Below are 19,675 nucleotides of genomic sequence, written 5' to 3' on the forward strand. Positions count from 1 at the left end.
GCCATGAGTAATTTTGTTTCATAATGGGAAGCCAGCTGTAGGCTCCCCTCAGTGAATTCACCTTTAGTATTGCTTAGGACCTGTAAACTGGATGTTTCGCGTTATCATTCATCTGATAAGTTCCATGTTATTTCCATGATAAAAGGTCGATGTATAGTTGACCTTCGTTTGACATTTCTTTACAGCCTCCTCCCGCCTTATTAAACCGTGGCCTATCGTGATCTCAGATGAAATAATGTTGTGAAATAAAAGACCTGGATGTTTCACCATGCTAGAGAATACCATCACAACCGATTGGATTTTTCAGATGGAATGCCTTGTTCGGCTTTCATAGCTAGGGACGTTCCAGTTTGGAATTTCAGTATATGCTTGAGATTTTCACAGAAACTGCATAGTATTTTCAGATTGAAACTAGGTTTTTGAAATATAAGACACATTTGCTTTTGAGAAAGAATAGATCATTTCATTTTTTTCACTAAAATCTTAAACCTTTTCTTTGATATAGGTGTATGTGTTAAAGTATGATGTGTGTGTATATATTTCACTTAAGAAAACCAAAGGTTACAAGGACGTAATAGCTGGGTTCTGAATTTCCTCGGACAAAACCATAGAAATTCAGCAGTTATAACTCGTTATTAAGTAACTATAATGCTCTGCCTAAGGTAACTATAACTCGCACCCCTGCCATGCACAGTTTTTTCTTCAATAATTTGACGTCTGTTTCATTGATATTTTTGACAGTATAAAAGTTGTCATGAATGCTGTAATATCTGGGTTAACAGTGCACGGCGAGGTCGCGAGTTATAGTGACCTTAGGCCATGAGTTGAAGTGTTGATAGCCAATCAGATCTTAACCCGAGATCGGGCAGGTTCACGGAGCCTTTGCATCCCTATATATACAAGTTTATTTTTATATTAATTTCTCAAACTACTGAACTGACTTACACCAAGCAACAAAAATTGTGCTTTCTGGACCAAGAGCTGCCTTTCTGACAACTTTTGTGTAATTCCATCCAGTGGTTTTGGCTCTATTCCTGTTTACAGTCCCCATAGGAAAAATGCATGGGGGGAAAAGCGTTTTGGGACCCCCTTTTTTTTCACTGGCCCCTACATGACGAATCACACAACTTTCCAGACAGACGGTGAAGGAAGCGACCTATTTTAACGGCACCAAAGTTATTAGCAAAACAACGCTTTTTCTTTATAAACTAGGTTCTCATCATAACTAATTAGTGGTGACCGCCTCTAGGTAACTGTTATTTGTGTGTGTGTGTGTGTGTGTGTGTGTGTATATATATATATATATATATATATATATATATATATATATATATATATATATATACACACACACACACACATTTTATGGACACAAATGTTAACGTTTTATGTATTTTCAATGTTCGTGGACTTGGCATGTTTCAGAATGTTGAATCAATAGGATTAGTTGGTTTTAATGGATGCTGGGTGTGTAGAAGTTAGTGGCTTTTTTATGGATGTTCAATCCTTTCTTCTTGATGGGTAATGGGTGTATTATTCAAGAGGAGTATGCATGTGCACTTTACTTTAGTGAATTTCATGCAGATGTTGTGTATGTGAATCTGGTTTTCTGAATTTTACTAGTCCAGTTATAGCACTAATCTATCATGAGTGTGGAGTCTTTCCATGGTAATGTAGAGGTCCAGAAATTGTTCTGTGGAGGGGAGCACCAAGAGTGCTCTTTTTATTATCTTGGGATTACCATCCATGCTAGGATGAGGACATTGAAACCATAATGGTGTATTGCTTTTGTGACTTGACTAGACCTCTTTAGAGTGGAGCGCAAAGTGCGCTGTCCCTGGTGTAATCTATCTGTGGGCTTTTAACCCTGCCCATGTCACACCCATCATTTTAGTTAGTTTGTGGGCTTGCTTTTAAAATTAACTTGATTTAATTAGTGAAAGGCATGCATCCGTCATGCCTTTTGCAGTGTTGCCTTGAGCGCATCGGACAACTACTGAAAACATACGAGGCTCCATGTTTTCGGTCTGGTTTCTGGACTGTTTTTTTTTTTTATTTATTTTGTAGGCAGTGAGATCTCGCTGGGCACTAGTCAAGCACTTTACATGACATCGACCCTGTTACATGAATATTTGCGCTTTTGCAGGTTACATGGATAATTGCACATTTGCCGATACGTTTCACTGCTAGCGAACTTCTGTTTCCTTTTGTGTGTCTGCTTTGTGCTCATGGCGGCTGTCAGCTCGCTTATGTGAAACTGTTTTACTTTTTAATTTTCAGTTTCTGTGGCAAGAAAAGTCCTGTTAGGAGTTTACAACGCTAATAGCTTTAACTCGAGCAAACGCAAGAGCCATTGTATTGCAAATGCTTGTTTCTCTGTGAGAATGTGTGCCTACTAGCCCCCCCTCAATAAAAAAATGGTTTGTGTATTATCCATTCCCTTGCATTGAGGTCCAGTATCCAGTATGCATGTCACATACACAACAGGGAGACTGTGCAGCATGGTTACATTTGTTAACTGGCCCCTGCTTAGCATGGCACAAAATGAAGGACAGGTGCAGCATCCCTTCGAAGCCAGATGGTGTAGTTGACACTGAAGTGAGGATGAATAGAGTTAGGGCTACACTTCAAAATTACATATGGGCCTCTTAGCAAGAGGGATTGCTGATTTTATTTTCCTGAGCACTGCCATTGGGTAGATGGTAAGATAGAGTGGGTGAGTCAGCAGATTCTGTTAAAGGTGGGGAAATTCCTTGGCAGCTGTCCTTTTTTTTTGTCCCTGCTAATTGTGAAGGCCCATTACAGCAAACTACAGGTCCTTCTTTGTGCCCAAGTTTTAGATACTGCTGCTTGTAGCCATTATCATCACTGCTTGTTGTGAGCATCCTCAACTTGCAGAAAGGCGGTGTCTGAGCTACTTCTAGAAAATGACATTTGAAAAAGAATAGTTTGCAGCTTGCTGGAGAAGTTGTGGTTGCCTCTAGGAGTGGGGAAAGACTGTGGTTGATCTTGCAGTGGAAGAGACGGTCCAGGATAAGAATCCTAAATGTACCATGGGTGTGTGGAATACGAATAAGAAGCTGACTATACAGTGGGGTGTCATTGGTATCAGCCTGTGCTGCAAGAGGTCATCTTGTCTCCCTGAGCATGGTTGTAGAGAAATATTGTTTGAAGAAAGTTAACCACATGCCATCCACCACCTTTACAGTCTTAAGACTAGTGCTGACAGGGTGCAGCACAACCACAAAAGGAAGTCTACCCTGGCCCTTAGGCAGGGACTGCACAGATGCTTTGAGACCACATCACCAAGGCCATTCCTCACCAGTTCAGCCTGCCAAACCGTCTCCTGAAGTGGTCTCTGAAAAGAAAGACGAGAGACCACTTTTGCGAACAAAGGTGCCACCGAAGATGCTGACCAGTGTTCTCAGACGTACACACCAACTATTGTCCACTAGCCAGTCATTCACCGAGTGGGTAACAGTAAGGCATGACCTTAAGAAACTAAGATGGTGTAAATGAAAGCAAAGCCAAACCATGATAAGGATTTATCCTTATCAGTAGGACTTGTTTTGATCTAAAGAACTAGATGACTTGATCCACCAATTGCCCATGTGTACTTGCACTTGTACCTAATATTATCTAAACTCGACTTATGGAAGGAGACCATTCTACAGGGATGGGGGATATCTTAAAGCAGGGAGGAGGGTTCTATAATTAAGTACAACCTTTTACTGTAAGTCAGGGTGAGAAACTGGTCAACTTTGAATTTAATGCCTACTAAATGTGTAGTGCTGTACTGTGATATTAAAAGTACTTTTCAAAAAAATTATGAGCGTGGGCATGACAATTTATTGGGTCTGTTGATTCCTGCATTTCGTGTTTTTTGCCTCCCATGTGACCTCCCTGAAAAGCCTTTGCTTTCCCTTGCTACCCCGAGTGTCGAGTATGTAAAGGGTGTACTTAAACAGATGTGCAGTAGTCCTAACAATAACCATAGTACGACACACTCCAGAACAGCAGTGGCAGCCACTGCAGTTGGGGCCAGTAACCCATGTCTCCCCTCTGGCACCATAATGGGTCTAACACAGAGGTCTCCAAACTATTTAATGCCGCGCCCCCCCAGTTGAAAAATATAAATCATTGGGCCCCCCTCAGAATTTTTCACAATTATTTTATAAACATGGCAATGTTTAAACGTGTCTAAACCTATTTAAACATTGCAGTTAGGTACTGTTACCTTTTTAAAACTGCAATAACATCCTCCTGCTTAAAATAAAGGCCTGTTATCTGTATAATATTTATTTTGGCCAGAATCTGGGGCCTCCCCTGGGATCACTTCAGGCCCCCTTAGGGGGGCCCGCCCCCCAGTTTGAAGACCTCTGGTCTAACAGATTTAACTCGGTCTTTGTAATGTAGTTCCATTGCTGGATTGTTAATTTGTGCACTCCTTTGTTGTGTCTTAGTTTAGCATCTGTTAGATGACTCCATTGTTTGTGCACGGTCTGTTTTTATGGTTGTTTTATGTATGTTTGCTCTGTGAGGTTGTCATATATTTGGTCTATTCTAGCAGCGTGTGCATGTTTGTGTTTATACAACGGTTTCTGTTGTAGGTCGTGTATGTGTGTGGTTGGAACAAGCAACATTTTTGGTAGCTGGCTTGAACGCACATCCTTTAAGAGACTTCAGTATGTATTCAGGAGGGGTCTGAATGAGCAATGAGTACTTTAGCATAGCCTGAAGCCGGCCGCATGTGCATATTTTTAAATATTTTAAGTTGTGTGCGTATATGGTGCTCTGAATGGTTATAGGATACACATTTGCTGTGTCATTGGTGAAATCTACGTTTTTCATTTGTTCCACAAATAACCCCAAATTGTACATGATCAAAGACCTTGTTTTATCATATTTTTCCTAAAAAGGGGATCATTTTTAGAGAGCAATTTTAGGCCCAGTATAATTTAGGTGCATGTAAAATTCTGTAAAAAAGGAATGCATTTGAGATTTTTAACCTTTACTTTTATGTAGAGACTTGCGAAGATAATTTGATGATAACTGTTTTGACAATTGACCATCGTTCACTGAAAGTCACAAGTCGATGTTTAATTCAAGGATGCCATTAAAAATTCTTTAAACTTTGGTCATTGTTACGCATGTGCAGAATGGCAAAAGTATTTTGGGGGAAATATTTTTAGAGGAGGACTAAGTGAAAATACATTCTAAGCTGGTATTGGGTCAAGTAAAAGTACTTTGCTAATTACCTAGCACGCATCCATCCACATTCTGGATACTTGCACCGGAAACACCTCGATTCAGCGACTCTAGGACTCCTACCTCTTTAAGATTCCAGCACAAGCAGGACTACTGACTCCCTGTGCGTTTACATAAAACTGTGCAGCTGTTATGCACTCGCACTGAACCATGCAATACAAATGTACAACTGTCCAGCGTTTTTTGTACTCCTGCATGCAAGCCACTTTCAGGAAGCAATACACGTTCTTGGGTCTTAGCTAGACAGCGCTGTCTCTTCAAGACTATTGTGAACTTTCAGTGGGCTTGGAGCCTGCCAGTTGCTTACCATTTGTTGGCTTGCATGTGACTCGTCTTTGCAGCCTTGTAATTGGTCCCTGCAGGCATAGCATCATTTCCATTCCTGTCAGTGAATCAGGTACCATGCACTGATTGAGTCAACTTAATCAGTCCCCTTCCGCTGCTCCCGACGTGATTGAAGTACTTCTTTTTAGCTTCCAGTGCCCTGCAAACAGAAGTCGTGTAACTGACATAAACGTGCTCAGCAGGACAAACAGAATAGCAAACTTTTATTTTCTATAGTTAACTTGCTTCTTTTATTTTGCAATGTCGTCTTTTCTCATTTTTCACATTTTTTTTTGTGCTCGTGGGCACAGTTCTCAAAAGATGCTGATTATCTTGTTCTAAATGTTGCCAAGCGATCCAGTCCAAAACAATTTGCCCCACTCCAGTCCAGAACAATATGTCCCACTCCAAGCCACCTAACTGCAATCCACTTCGCCTCACTACATCCTTATTCACCCTACTCTAATCCACCCCACTCTAATCAGTCCCCCCAATGCAGCTGAATCCAAGCTACCCCACTCTAGTCCAATCCACCTCACACCAATCCAATACACACACCTCACTCCAAGCCACCCCCTCCAGTCTATTCCACCCATTCCAACCCACCCCATTCCAGTCCACCCCATTCCAATTCAGTCCACTCTACTCCAAACCACCTCAGTCCAGTCAAACCACCTACTCAAGTTCACTCCACCTACTCAAGTAAGTCCATTCCAACCCACCTCACCCACATCCAATCCCCTTCAACCCAATCCACCCACTGCACTCCAGTTGATCTTAATCCACATCACTCCAGTCCACCTTAATCCACCCAATTCCAATCCATCCAAAGCCAAACTACCTTAATCCAACCCACTCCAGTCCAATCCACCCCACATCAATGCAGTTCACGCCACCTCACATCACTCCAGTCCATTCAAAACATTCACCCCACTGCAAAATTCACCCAGCTCAATCCACCCCTCTCAAGTTCAACCCACCCGACTCCTGTCCAATACACACACTCATGTCCACCCGACTCCAGTCAGTCAAATTCACCCCACCAATCAAATTCAACCCACCCCACTTCAGCTCCCCCAGCCCAATCAATCCTACCCCATTCACCTCATCCAGTCCACTTCACTTCAGCCCACTGCACAACACTCCAATCTATCCCACTCTACTCCAGTGTACTCCAATTCCGCCTCTATACAATCCACTCCACTGTAGTCCTGCCCACTCCAGTCCATCCCCCCCCAATCCAATCCACCCCACTCCAATCCAGTAAATCCAATTCACCCGCTTCAGCCGAATCTAATCCACCCCCACACCACTCTAATTCACCCCACCTGAATCCAGTCAACCCCAGTCCATTCACTCCAATTCAACCCACCCACCCAATCTAATCCACCCCACTCCAGTCTATCCCACCCCATTTCAATCTACCACCCTCTACCCCAGTCCAGCCCACTACCTCAGTCCACTCCACCCTATTCCACTCCACCCTATTCCACCCCACAACACTGCACCCTGCGACACTCTGAACTCCAGTCAACTCTGACACTTGACTCCTCCTGCTCCACTTTGACACTGTACTTCAACAAATCCTTACACTGCTCTCCCATGCCACTTTGACACTCCACACTATTAACGTTTAGCCATGCTGAACAGCAGCCACACTTTTGAACAACATGGTAAAAACACATTGTCAAGTCAGTAACTCTTATATAGGCAAGACCTATTGGGTTAGCCAATGCGTGTTATTCATAAGAACTGAATAAACATCCCTGCAGGATTCGGAATATTATGTATCAGCATCAGTCCCACCATACAGTACAGGGCCACATACACTCGTTAGTACAGCAGTCACCCACTTACAGATGGTAATCACTTTTAGGTACACAGGTACCCCGCTCAGGCCACGCTATATGTCTGTGCAGCACTTTGGCTTTTACATGAGACACTTGGAGCATAGAAGACCACGGCCTTCCCCTTTTACACATGCTCCGTTAATACGCGTTCAGTCGTTTCCTTACCCCTAGAGCATCGGTACCCTGGTGCGCCATTTTAAGTAGCCAGGGGCGCCGCGCGCATCTTGGGAACAGGTAAAGGGCGGCGTGATTACCTTTTTGAAATGTGAGCCTCCGAAGCCGGGGGGGGGGGGGGGGCATGCTTCGCGGCAATCAGGACACAGCGATGCCGGAATGTAATTGCTGCCCGTGTGATCATTAGGCAGGACAGGCCATCGTCATAACAAGTACGTACGTACGCCTTGTCGAGGCATATGTACGTGCTTGTAATGACGATGGCCTGCCCTGCCTAATGATGGCACGGGCAGCAAGGTTCTCGATTAACAGTAAACATGCAACTTCAGTGTCCCCTGGTTTTAACTTGTTTAAATAACTTATTTCTGTACAGCCGAAAGTGCTGTTAATGACAGATGGTAGGTTTTTTCAAAATCTGTGGTACTAATTCTGACCGAATCCGAAGGTGGAAAGTGAATCTGCCTTTACGGAATTCAAACTCATGTCTTCTAGGAGACCGCGTTTTCTTGGGGGTGAGCGTTTATCACACTGTGCCGTCCTCCCCGAATATTTTGTAATAACAAACTGTTTCTGTGTAGTGTAAAATGTGTCACCGAAAGACACACAGCCACAGTCAGGGTGAGAATTCACTTTAGGATTCATATGCACTGACCCTGCACCAAGAAACAGTGTGGCTCAGTGATATATGGTGTACAAGTTAATTAATTCTATAAATGTAATTAAATCTGATGGCACACTTGTGTGGGGGTAATGATCCCTGTGTGACCGCTTTATCTGCCCCTCCAGCCTTGATGCTATGTCACTTCACCTGCTGCATACATTTTATGTACTCTTTTCTACAGACCACCATGCCAGCTGACTTGCAGCTGGTGTTCCTGTTGGCAGGCTTGAATGAGTGCAAATAGTGAAAGAGCGGAAGGTTATCACCCCCTCTGAGCATGCCTGCACTGCATATTTACCCTGGCTCACCAGGGCTGTGAAGTTCACAGTGCAGTCGGCAGCGGAGACGCACTAAGCCGCCCTGGTGTATTGCTTCAGCGCTGCAGGCGCCTGGTGCAGCCCTGGCCCATCTGACCAACACTGCTGGCAGGCTGTCACCCCGAGTATAGGAGAACCCCGGCATGTTTGATGGGAGTCATTGTTTTTATGGAATTTAAAAAATACAGTGAAAACGTGATTTTGATCTCATTTGCTTTGGAAAAAAAATTGCAGATTACATGTGCTTAGCTTTCTTTTTTTCAAATATTTTTTGTGGGTAAAACCCATCTTACTTGATGCTTAGATCCCCTATTGAGGACCAAGCTTGCTTCTCAGACAATACTTTTGTGAACATGCTTCATGAATACTGCTTCAGAAATTTCTGTAAATGTTTTTGTCAACATTTTAGAGAAGATATGCAAACAAAAATGTGTCCCATGGGTTCACGCACCTACATGTTCACCAGCCACCACTGCTTTGTATCTACAACCTTACGGCATCAACATTCTCTCATGCATACCTCACACAACTAATAGAGTATGCTCCGTTGTTCAAATAAACATCCATTCAGTGTCTGGAAACTTTTGTATGCGCATAATTCTTCCAGTCTTACCTACATAACGCAGTATCCATCTAAAGACATTTGGACATTCATGCATTTACGTCACCAGCACAACACGCCTCGTATACACAAGTGCAAGCCCCACTGTTTAGCAGAGGTCACACATTTGAGCACACATTAAACACATAGTACACAAAATACTTGAAATAGATGTTTGATTTAGTCCATTTGGTTAGGTGGGGGAAAAAAAAATATATATATGGTAAAGATTTCAACGTAAATGGTAGTAGCTGTAAAAGTAGGGACATTCAAACACTAATATACTAATCCACCTTTAACTCTCGCCAGTTTAATTAACGGAAATAAACAGGAATCTAAATCAGTACTACATTTAGAAGATTAAATTTAGAAATATACTCAAAACACATGCAAGCAACATAAAAGGGCAAATGCCACATTCTAATATAAATTAAAATAAAAAAATTACATATAACCCAACACAATAATGACATAACAGTAAATCGAATTTCTAATGAAGGCGAGCTACAGATGTATTGGCATCCTAGACGCCTGGTCCTGAATTTCACTACAGCACACCTTGTAATTAAGTATGGGACCTTCACTTTAAAAAAAAAAAAAAAAAAACATAATTATTGTTTGTTAAATATATATTTTACAGTGTAGTTTCAAGATATGGTGGGAATGCTCTTTGCATGGTCAATTGTAGTAATTACAAATGGAGAAGTGAATTTGGAAATGTGAAGACATTATCTTATATTCATTCTACTTCTGTTTGTCTGTGCAGGTCATGAGGGAGTGGGAAGAAGCAGAGCGCCAAGCAAAGAACTTGCCCAAGGCTGATAAGAAGGCTGTTATCCAGGTAAAGATGGCTCCTAATTCGAAATGAATGCTCTTGAAAAAAGTGATAACCAGGCCATCAGGTTGCAAATAATCTCTGCATTTGCGGTCAGGGTTGCCCTTAGCAAACCTTAAAAAATCAACAGTGCACATTAACAGTTGTAAGTTTAGCTAGATCGGTAATTATCCTCTCAGATCAAAAACTGCTTTATATGCATTAAACATAAATACTGTGAAGTCAGAGATGATTTTCTGTCTGGCAACCGTGTTAAAATGCATGAAAAAACGGGAACATTACGTTCCCGCCATTTTTTGCCCTCCATTTGCATCCGTTTGATTTTTCGCCCTCAGGCGAAGCTCGTGACCATGAAATTGATAACAATCTTCATGTACTTGAGACTTGCACTACCAATTGTAAGCAGAGCGCTCATACAGTGGGGGCGGCGGGGATAAGACAGGAAAGAATAGTCAGTAAATTCAAATTTATAATCCGTCGGGGGATCTATAAAGCAAACATGGTGCCTATGACTGGTCCACTTGATACCCTTAAATTGATAGTAAAAATAAATTTCCAGAAAAAAAATAATTGTGAGCTCTTAGTGCTTCGAAGCTTAAACATTTCTAACATGGAGGCAAGCGGATGCTCTGTATGTTTAGCAGCATGGTTCTTCCAAAGTCACTATTACAAAGCAAAATTCACTATTTAAATAAGTATACAATGCCTGAGCAGGTCATGCAGGTCAGGAGAGCATACCAAACAAAATGGTGAAATATTATCTGACGGGAACTCCGGACAGAATATTGCTAAATTATAATCACTTCCCTAGTGCTTTCAATTGATTTACGTCACATGGCGTTCTCGTGCCCACACCTCAATGTGCTGTTTGAATGGTATGTTCTGCCTCACCTGTTTAACAGTCTTTGGATCATCCCAATAGCACGCCGTGTCAAGGATGCATGTGGTGGCAGAGAAATACATCAGCCGATAGGCAAAGTGTGGCTTGTACGGACTCTGTATTTGTGTGGGTGAGGCAGCCCTCTGCATTGGGGTCAGGGACGGATCCTTAATAATAAACAGAGGTGGAGCAATCCACTTCAGGGAACTTCAAAGCACTCTGTTTCTGTTCTGTGCATGTATTGTGTGTCACAACTCTGACAATAAGCTGATACCTGTCCTTTTATTTCCCCGAGGCAGCTAAAGTGGCTTAGATGTGTTTACAGGTTATGGTTGTGTACAAATGACACGTAGTTCACAAGGATGTAGGTTTCAGGAAATGGAGAATAGACACTGATAAAACCTCAGACCGCTTTTGAGATAAGCAGAACCCTCTTCCAAAGGGCAACTGGAAAGGTAAGAGTCCCCATCAGTACAGGACTCACTCCACAGTGATTTGATTGATTTGCTGTTTGAGCTCCATGGGTCTGCCGGCAGCGATTCACAGATTCTGCATGCTTTCGCTCCTCTGTTGTTTCTTATGAAGAAGTACAGCCATACTTGCCAACTGCAATGACTTCAATAGGAGCTAGGTCCCATTATAATTGTATGTGTGGGGTTGATGTTGTATGGCGTGCTGCATACCACAGGGATGGTGGTTTGAAACATGCTGTATCTAACATGGTGGTAGGAAATTGAAACCCTTTGGAGGAAAATACATGTGTTTAATTGATTTGTGTGTGGATTGTCTAATATTGGTTTGAGAAACACAACAAGCTTAGTTTACCTCTCTTGTTAGTTTAAAACTTTTTATTACAAGATATGATAAGAAAATAGTCTATCCATTCCAGGATCAAGGGTGCTTGCTTAGTTTGAGGAAGCCACGACCTTCCCCAACGCAGCTTTGACAAGTGTCAATTAATACATTCCTAAAATCTCACTTAAATCGAAAGGAATCACCATTGTGACTGAGCCTGTCTCACCACGTCCCCATGTCACCTCTTCTAGCATTAAGAAGCTGTTAGGCAATGGCTGCTGTGCTCGAAGACCAAGAAATCATGCATCACACACTGCAACAGTACGATTCACGCACCATATATGCAGGAATGTTTGTGTGTGTTTTTTTGTTTTTTTGTTGCCCCATTCCATCAAACAAAATCTCTCTTAACTGACATGGCTGCCAACTTTGTTTTCCCAGCTGGCTAGTAGTCACCCAGCGGTTTCATCAAAGGCACCTCGCTGAACCTGCAGCCTTCATATTTGTAGTGACCCTAAAAGCAGAATGACACATTATACATGCATGCCCCTCCAGCCCGTGGGAAAACAGACCCTTATCACCTCCTCACCCGACCTCAGAACAACTACAGAGGACCTCTTTCCGTGGATTTCCACAAGGTATCAAAGCACATACATTATATAAACCAGTAATTTACTCATGCACGTGAAAACCAAATTGCACACAATTCCTAATTTTCTGCTTGCACACCTGTAGTCTCCTCTTCTGCCTTGCTTTCTTTTCCTTCTCATCCTGCATATATGCGATTACCATGTACTACCTGCCCACACTGTTACCCTTTGCTCCTGGCGGAGGGTACCACGTGTACAGCTCCCCTCTTCCATTCGAGCATAGCAGGGGCAGGCAGAGTATTATCAGTTTCTCTTCTGAATCCTTTGTGGGAATGTAGCAGAGCTGACTACTTTTCTATAAAATCCAGGCATAAAGTTCACATACCGTGCATGCTGAAAGATGTTTATAACTTCTCTACCAAACTTCACCTCCCCTAAGAGACATAAGAATATCTGTGCCACGCACCCTGGTTCCAACTAGCTTTTCACTTTCCTGAACACTGTGACAAGGCAAGTTTAAGTCTCATCTTTTTTTGTCTGCTTTTCTCCAGAGTCTTCTCTTTCTATTAGAAGGTGTACAATTTAGATTCACGTCTGCCATCCAGGCTGACTTATTTTCGTTATTTATGTTATGGTTGCTGCCATGTTAAAATACAGTAGACTCTTTCAGTGAAGGCTAAAATGTCTGCTTGTGTATTGAGGTTACATAAACACTGCCATACTTATTTTGACTTGTTGGGACTTTAGTATCACCAAACCTATAAACATGAGATAAAATCAGAGTTCAGATACTATAAAAACGTACGAACTGACCTTTAGGGGAGCGGTTTCACAATAGAATCACCAAGTAGAGGTGAGGCTAGTTTGATGCAGCAAACCAGCCCCAGTCAGGGATTGCTCCACGGCTCTGAGGGTAGTGGAGGAAAGTGTTCTTCAGCCCGCACTGCTGATCAGTCGTCTGCAAGGGCTGTGATAGAGAATAGCTAAGCATCTTTTTTTTTTTTACTGAACAATGTCTGTGGTGTGACCCATTTTAACAGTCAATTCATAAGCTTGCTATTTTCTGCTTCTGCAAAATTTTAGTGTAGCACTTAGAAGTAGCAATAGGGTGTTAGGATGCTAGAATATTGCTAGCCGTGTTAGGTATGTTCATATTGTTTTCGCCAGCTATGTCATGCATGGCTGCATTTATGTTCATATTCTGCATAGTTACGTTTCATATTTCATGCAGTAGACCTGGGTTCTAGAAATAGACATTTTCAAGCTTTATCCTGTTTCTTAGTGTTATTATGAGTGTGTTATCCAATTATAAAACGGTTTCCCTGTGTCCTTGAACTGATCTAGGGTCGACTCCTGGCCAAAAAACACCACCCACGCAGTTTAGCTTGGTGGATTGTGTATAGGTTGCAGTTTAATTAGATTTCTAATTTGTGCTGGTCCTTTCCTCAGTGGGTTAGAAATCCGACCCTTCGGCTCAGGGGGCGGGGACAGATCACAAAGAAGCACGGTCATGTTAAGTTGCTGACATTTCCATAGAACTATAGGTCCCTATAGTAGTCTCAGCCGTTAGTGTGGAGTCTCTGCGCTTTATATTGACTGAGTGCCATCCTTAGTTTTCAATTATCCCATCGATAAGCAGTGTAAATGTTCCTATGACACGTTTAAGGTGTTTTGCTCCATTTATTGGGCAAAGTTGTGTGACTCAATTGCAGTGAAGTTTATTGATAGATTGGAAAGTAAAGGATCTTGTATAGTCAGTCCTGCTTTAGTTTTGATTGCAATTTGCAAGGTCTTTGTCTTGGGCTGAGGCTTTATGATATTGGCATCAGAAAAAATGTAGTCTGAAGTTTAAACCTGTTTTCCTTTCCTTATCCCAATAGTTAGTGACAGTCTGCACTTAGTGTTCATTTCAACATGAGATACGATGTCATATGTGAAATCCAAATACATGTCGTATGTCAACAATGTTGAATATATGTGAGCTGTTTTGACAAATTTACTCTGTAGGAGGCGTTATGTGGCATTTGTTGATGGTTCTTATGGTTAGGATTCCGTTGATAGCCAACTAAATGGCAAATCCAAGCACTTTGAATGTATGAGGCGTTTTCAGTACACATTTCTGTCATGTCTGAGTGCTGTCTTCTTGGCAAATGCAGTTAAGTGTGACAGAATTGCTCGCTAAAAAGTACAAATGTGATGTGTTGTATGTGTATGAAATGATCCATCTGTGTGTTCTGTTGGATGTTGTCTCTTGTGGAGCAATAAAGCAGTTATTTGTCATCTTGATACTTCAGATTGCAACTTATTGTTGAGAAAAATAAAGTTAGTGTTAGTAGCATAAATAAATATACATACACGATCGGTTATTGTTGGGAATAATACATACATTATGTAATTTACATGGAATAGATTTTGTTCGATTACAGCACTTCCATATGATCATCATGGAAAAACTGGCCAGGTCTAAGCCATGTTTTTCACATGAGAAAGAGCTGATGGACGGGGCGTATGGTGCTGTTAGGGTAGAATCATGGTTACAGCTGTCGCTGAACTATACCTTTTTGCACCATAATACCTCTTGTGCTCAGGGACGCTCTGTTCTAAAGATAGTAACAGCAACACAAGTAACCATGATTTTATAGCGATCATACTATGGACCCAGTCAGCGTAGTTTGAGAGCTCATTTTTTGAAAATACTATAATTTTATGTATATATTAAACACATTGTATGAAAAGCTGTGGGCTGCAAAATGCCAATTGCCTGTCAGATTAATGAACCTATACTTTTTTGTGGAAGCACACTACTTTTGCCCAATGAGAACACTCCTGGTTCCTAACATGGTCGGAGCCAGTGCCCTTCTCCAGTGATTCTCACATAATTGTCTGGCGACAGCTGCTCTGTCCAGCCGGACCTTAAGAGTTTTTTGGGTTGCGAGCGTGGGAGCTGAAAGGAGGACACCAACCTGATAATCTTAAACGGATACCTTAACAGTTATTAAACAGGGTGCTGGTTCTGTCGTCTCACCGAAGTGCCTTCACTGAGATCCTTGCTAAAAAAAAAAAAAAGTCTCTAGCTAGAAAGCTTTGAAGATGCCTGCAAGAATCTGCCATTGTGCGTCCTTAGCACCACTTGCTTTTCTGCAGCAATGATCTAGCTCTGCCCACCTCCCACAACCTCCGAGGAATGCACGGGTAACTTAATTATGCAACTGACAGGAGGGGGAGGGTATTTGAGGGCCCGAGGACAGCACCCTTAATTGGCATGCATTTGTTGCCAACGTCAACCATAAATCATTTTATAACAATAGATATTGTTTTTTTTTGTACTGCGCCCATGCTATAAATGTGGGCTGATGTGGCCAGCTGTGTAAACCGTGTGCTGTCGTGCCTATGACAAGTGCTAAGTCTCTTCCTGGTAACTCTGAGATGATGATCCCAAATCTTTTACTTCCAATGCCTAATGAGTTTTTTCTCACGTATTTTCCCTGCACAAAAGATGATTATTCCAGCAAAGGGCAGAGAGCGCGTGAAAGAAGTGAAGGCTATTGCTAGTTTGGCGCTTATTACCTTAATCATGGCCTAGAAAGAAAACGGAGAACTATTGATTTATGTACTGTAGGCCCCCAGAGACCTCCTGGCGTGCTGACCGGGGCAAACATATGATGGATTAGAGGCTGAGCAATTGAATACCTTGAAGCAACTTTCTTGCCTTTCAGAGCACGGTTGTTAAGGAAGGATCTTAGTGGAGAACTTTAATACTGGAGGCCAGTCATTTACCTTGCGTGACCTCTTCTTGAAATCAGGTTAGTCGTAATACATTTTTTTTTTTTGTATTAAAATCTGTACTTTCTTTTGCTATGCAGCACTTTCAGGAAAAGGTGGAAGCTCTGGAGCAAGAAGCCGCAAACGAGCGACAGCAGCTGGTAGAGACGCACATGGCCCGAATAGAAGCCATGCTGAATGATCGTCGTCGTATTGCCCTGGAAAATTACATCACAGCTCTTCAGGCTGATCCACCCAGGGTAGGTAGTCTGTTGGGATCCTTGAATTGTGCAAGCAATTGTCTCACTGGTTTGGTTTTCTTTGCTTCATGCTTTTTTTTTTTTTTTAAAGGCTAAACCTCAATGCAAACACACACAACTTCCTCCCACCAAACCTCCCGTCCTGACATTGATTCAGTAAAATGCTGGGTGTAGCAAAAGTCATCAAATATCCTTCGACGCCTACTCCCCGTGGAGGACACTTGAAAGTTGAACCCTTGTGCTGCCCTCACATATCAACATCTTTCATGCGCTGCAGAAGCACTACAGTAAAAAGAACAGATGGATGGAATGCTAAACAATGTAAACATTCACTGCCGATTCATAAAGAACTGGGTTTAATCTACCGTTATTTTGCTTACCATGCCACCCAGTTCGGACCCAGCCATATGTAAATCAATCTTGATCCTGTTCCCCAGGGGAACATTCCAGCCTTAACTGCCAAGCCAGGTCCTCCGTGGACCAGAAACAAGCATCCTGGGACCGGTTTCAGGGTATCCCCCTTAATCAGCCAGGGTAGCTTGATTCAGTGAGCACAGGACCCACATCTGGGCATACCCTTTCCCCTTAAGGTGACAAAAGCAAAAAGAACAGGTGAATGCTGAATAATGCAAACATTCACCCCCAGTCAAAAATATCGGTGTTTAATCCATTGGTTTTTTTTCCCACCAGTCCACCCCAGTTTGGACCCAGTGGGGGCCAGGGTCAAGACTGATTTGCATATGGCTGTTGATCAACCATTTTAGGGCCATCCTGCACAGATTTGCTGGTACAACCAACCCCTTGGTGTTATAGAACAGCTTCTGTGATGCCCCAAACGAGCACACACATTTCAATGACTCAGTGCAATAAGTCAAACTGTTTTGGGGCACTGAATCCACTAGTTTATTCAGTCATTTCTCACCTTTGATTTTTCTGCCCTATGGGATGCTACATCAGTTTGGAACACATAAGCATGGGGAGGCCTTCCTGTCTTCCTGTCTTTAATTTTATAGGTCCCCATCTGGGTGATCTGTTCTTCTCAGCCATGATGTCAAGCTGGTCTTGCACATCTCATCAAGTTTGTTTGTGTCATTGTTTCTGTACGTGGGTCGAGTCTGATGTGCATCAGTTCAGTCATGAAATGGTTGTCTCTGCGGCCATCGGGGAGTCACATTGTACGAGAGTCTGCTTCATGGTGTCCTCAAGGCACAATCCCAGAGTTGGAAGAACGCCAGAGGTTCTCCTGTGACAAGCAAGAAGGGAATAATGTCTCCTCTTCAGACACTGCTCAACGGGTGGGACATTAGTTTCAACTCATAATTATTTTACCACTTCTAAACCAGCAAACGCCTATCCAGAATTTTAAACCCAACCCCAAAATGTGTAACTTGATCAAACAATCATTGGTCGCTCCTTTAACTTTCCTATTTGAAAAACCTTATTTAATGGGAAGCTTTTTTCACCTTAGAAAGGCAAGAGACTAAATTGAGATCCTCTTCATACCAGTGACTGCAGCTGGTGCAGACGGTTAGTCGTCAACAGGCAGGTCATCAAGTACTTTTCAGTAGTTGTCTCTAAAGCCAAGGTATGGTTGGCCCCAATTTTGTCAAGAGGAGTAATACGCACAATCAATACCAGACACAATATTATACATACAGTCGCCAAACCAATACCCATGTATTTACAGCACCTAGTTTTCCTGCCCTGTTGGCTAATGTTACTCATGATCTGTAAAGAATCAGAAGGTAGAAGGAAAAAAAACTAGAACTATGCTGCAAAAATCAAAAAGAAAATCTTTAATATTTGTATCAGTTATTTACAGCTCTGTCTTTCTTCCAGGACCCTTTTGTCAAAAATAGGTAACTTTCTCAAAATCAGTTTAGCAGCTTGTCAAATCAAGTTATTTCAAAAAAGTATTTTCTGTTTGTTTTCAATAGTCTTTCTTTTGCAATTTTCTTAGATTTACAGCTTTCAGAGTTAAGTTCATTGCTCTCTTTCACGTGCCAAAATATTAAACTGGAATGTCTTGATCAAAAAAAATTCAAAAAATGCACTTTTCCGTTCGCTTGTCGTTGCATACACCCATTCAGGGCCTGCGTACCTTCGACTTGCAATTCTCTTTCTTTTGAATCTTCGATCTCCATTTAATTCTCCATCACTCAAATCTTCTCTTCTTGTTGTGTCTATTTCTTCCTCAGTTGTTGTCACTGTAATTGCTTTTTTCCTCTTTGATTGTGATTTCGGCCACTTATCTCCTTTCAGTGGACCTTTTATCAATGTTCTTTTCAGTGCTGGACTTGCAACATCTCCTAGTTCTGCAGGATTTTCTCTTGATGTACCTGCAACTATTTCAGGAGGAGTCAGATTGCTTTGGCTTTGTTCTGCCTCAACTCCTTTCCCCTCGGGGTCTGTAGTTTGCTCTGTTTGTCCTTCAAGACCGTCTGCTTATGGGACAGCCCTTGTAGGAAGTTGGCTCTGTATGCACTATTTCAAAGTAAGGAATAGTATGCACAGAGTCCAAGGGTTCCCCTTAGAGGTAAGATAGTGGCAAAAAGAGAGAATACTAATGCTTTATTTTGTGGTAGTGTGTTCGTGCAGTAGGCTTATCAAAGGAGTAGTGTTAAGCATTTGTTGTACACACACAAGCAATAAATGAAGAACACACACTGAGACAATTCCAGGCCAATAGGTTTTTGTATAGAAAAATATCTTTTCTTAGTTTATTTTAAGAACCACAGGTTCAAATTTTACATGTAATACTTTAAATGAAAGGTATTGCATGTAGGTACTTTAGGAACTTTGAAAAATCACAATAGCATATATACTTTTCAAATAAAACACATATAGCTATTTTAAAACTAGACACAGTGCAATTTTCACAGTTCCTAGGGGGAGTAAGAGTTTGTTAGTTCTTGCAGGTAAGTAAACCACCTACGGGGTTCAAGTTTGGGTCCAAGATAGCCCACCGTTGGGGATTCAGAGCAACCCCAAAGTTACCACACCAGCAGCTCAGGGCCGGTCAGGTGCAGAGGTCAAAGAGGTGCCCAAAAAGCATAGGCTTCAATGGAGAAGGGGTGCCCCTGTTCCAGTCTGCCAGCAGGTAAGTACCCGCGTCTTCGGAGGGCAGACCAGGGGGGTTTTGTAGGGCACCGGGGGGGACACAAGTTAGCACAGAAAGTACACCCTCAGCAGCACGAGGGCGGCCGGGTGCAGTGTGCAAACACACGTCGGGTTTATATTGGAATCAATGGGAGACCAAGGTCTCTTCAGCGATGCAGGCAAGGGGGGGGGGCTCCTCGGGGTAGCCACCACCTGGGCAAAGGAGAGGGCCTCCTGGGGGTCACTCTTGCACTGGAGT

General features: G+C 42.4%; 1 protein-coding gene across 4 annotated transcripts in view; it reads left to right on the top strand.

Moving 5' to 3' along the window:
* Nucleotides 1-19,675, top strand: part of APP (amyloid beta precursor protein) — a 403,467-nt gene that overhangs the window by 282,145 nt on the left and 101,647 nt on the right. For all 4 annotated transcript variants that reach the window (XM_069204083.1, XM_069204081.1, XM_069204085.1 and 1 more), the window contains 2 exons: nucleotides 9,962-10,036; nucleotides 16,159-16,317. In XM_069204083.1, the coding sequence (XP_069060184.1) occupies nucleotides 9,962-10,036; nucleotides 16,159-16,317 (234 nt within the window). The remainder of the gene's footprint in view (nucleotides 1-9,961; nucleotides 10,037-16,158; nucleotides 16,318-19,675) is intronic.

Source organism: Pleurodeles waltl, chromosome 8 (genome assembly GCF_031143425.1).
Source record: "Pleurodeles waltl isolate 20211129_DDA chromosome 8, aPleWal1.hap1.20221129, whole genome shotgun sequence".
Taxonomy (NCBI): Eukaryota; Metazoa; Chordata; class Amphibia; order Caudata; family Salamandridae; genus Pleurodeles; species Pleurodeles waltl.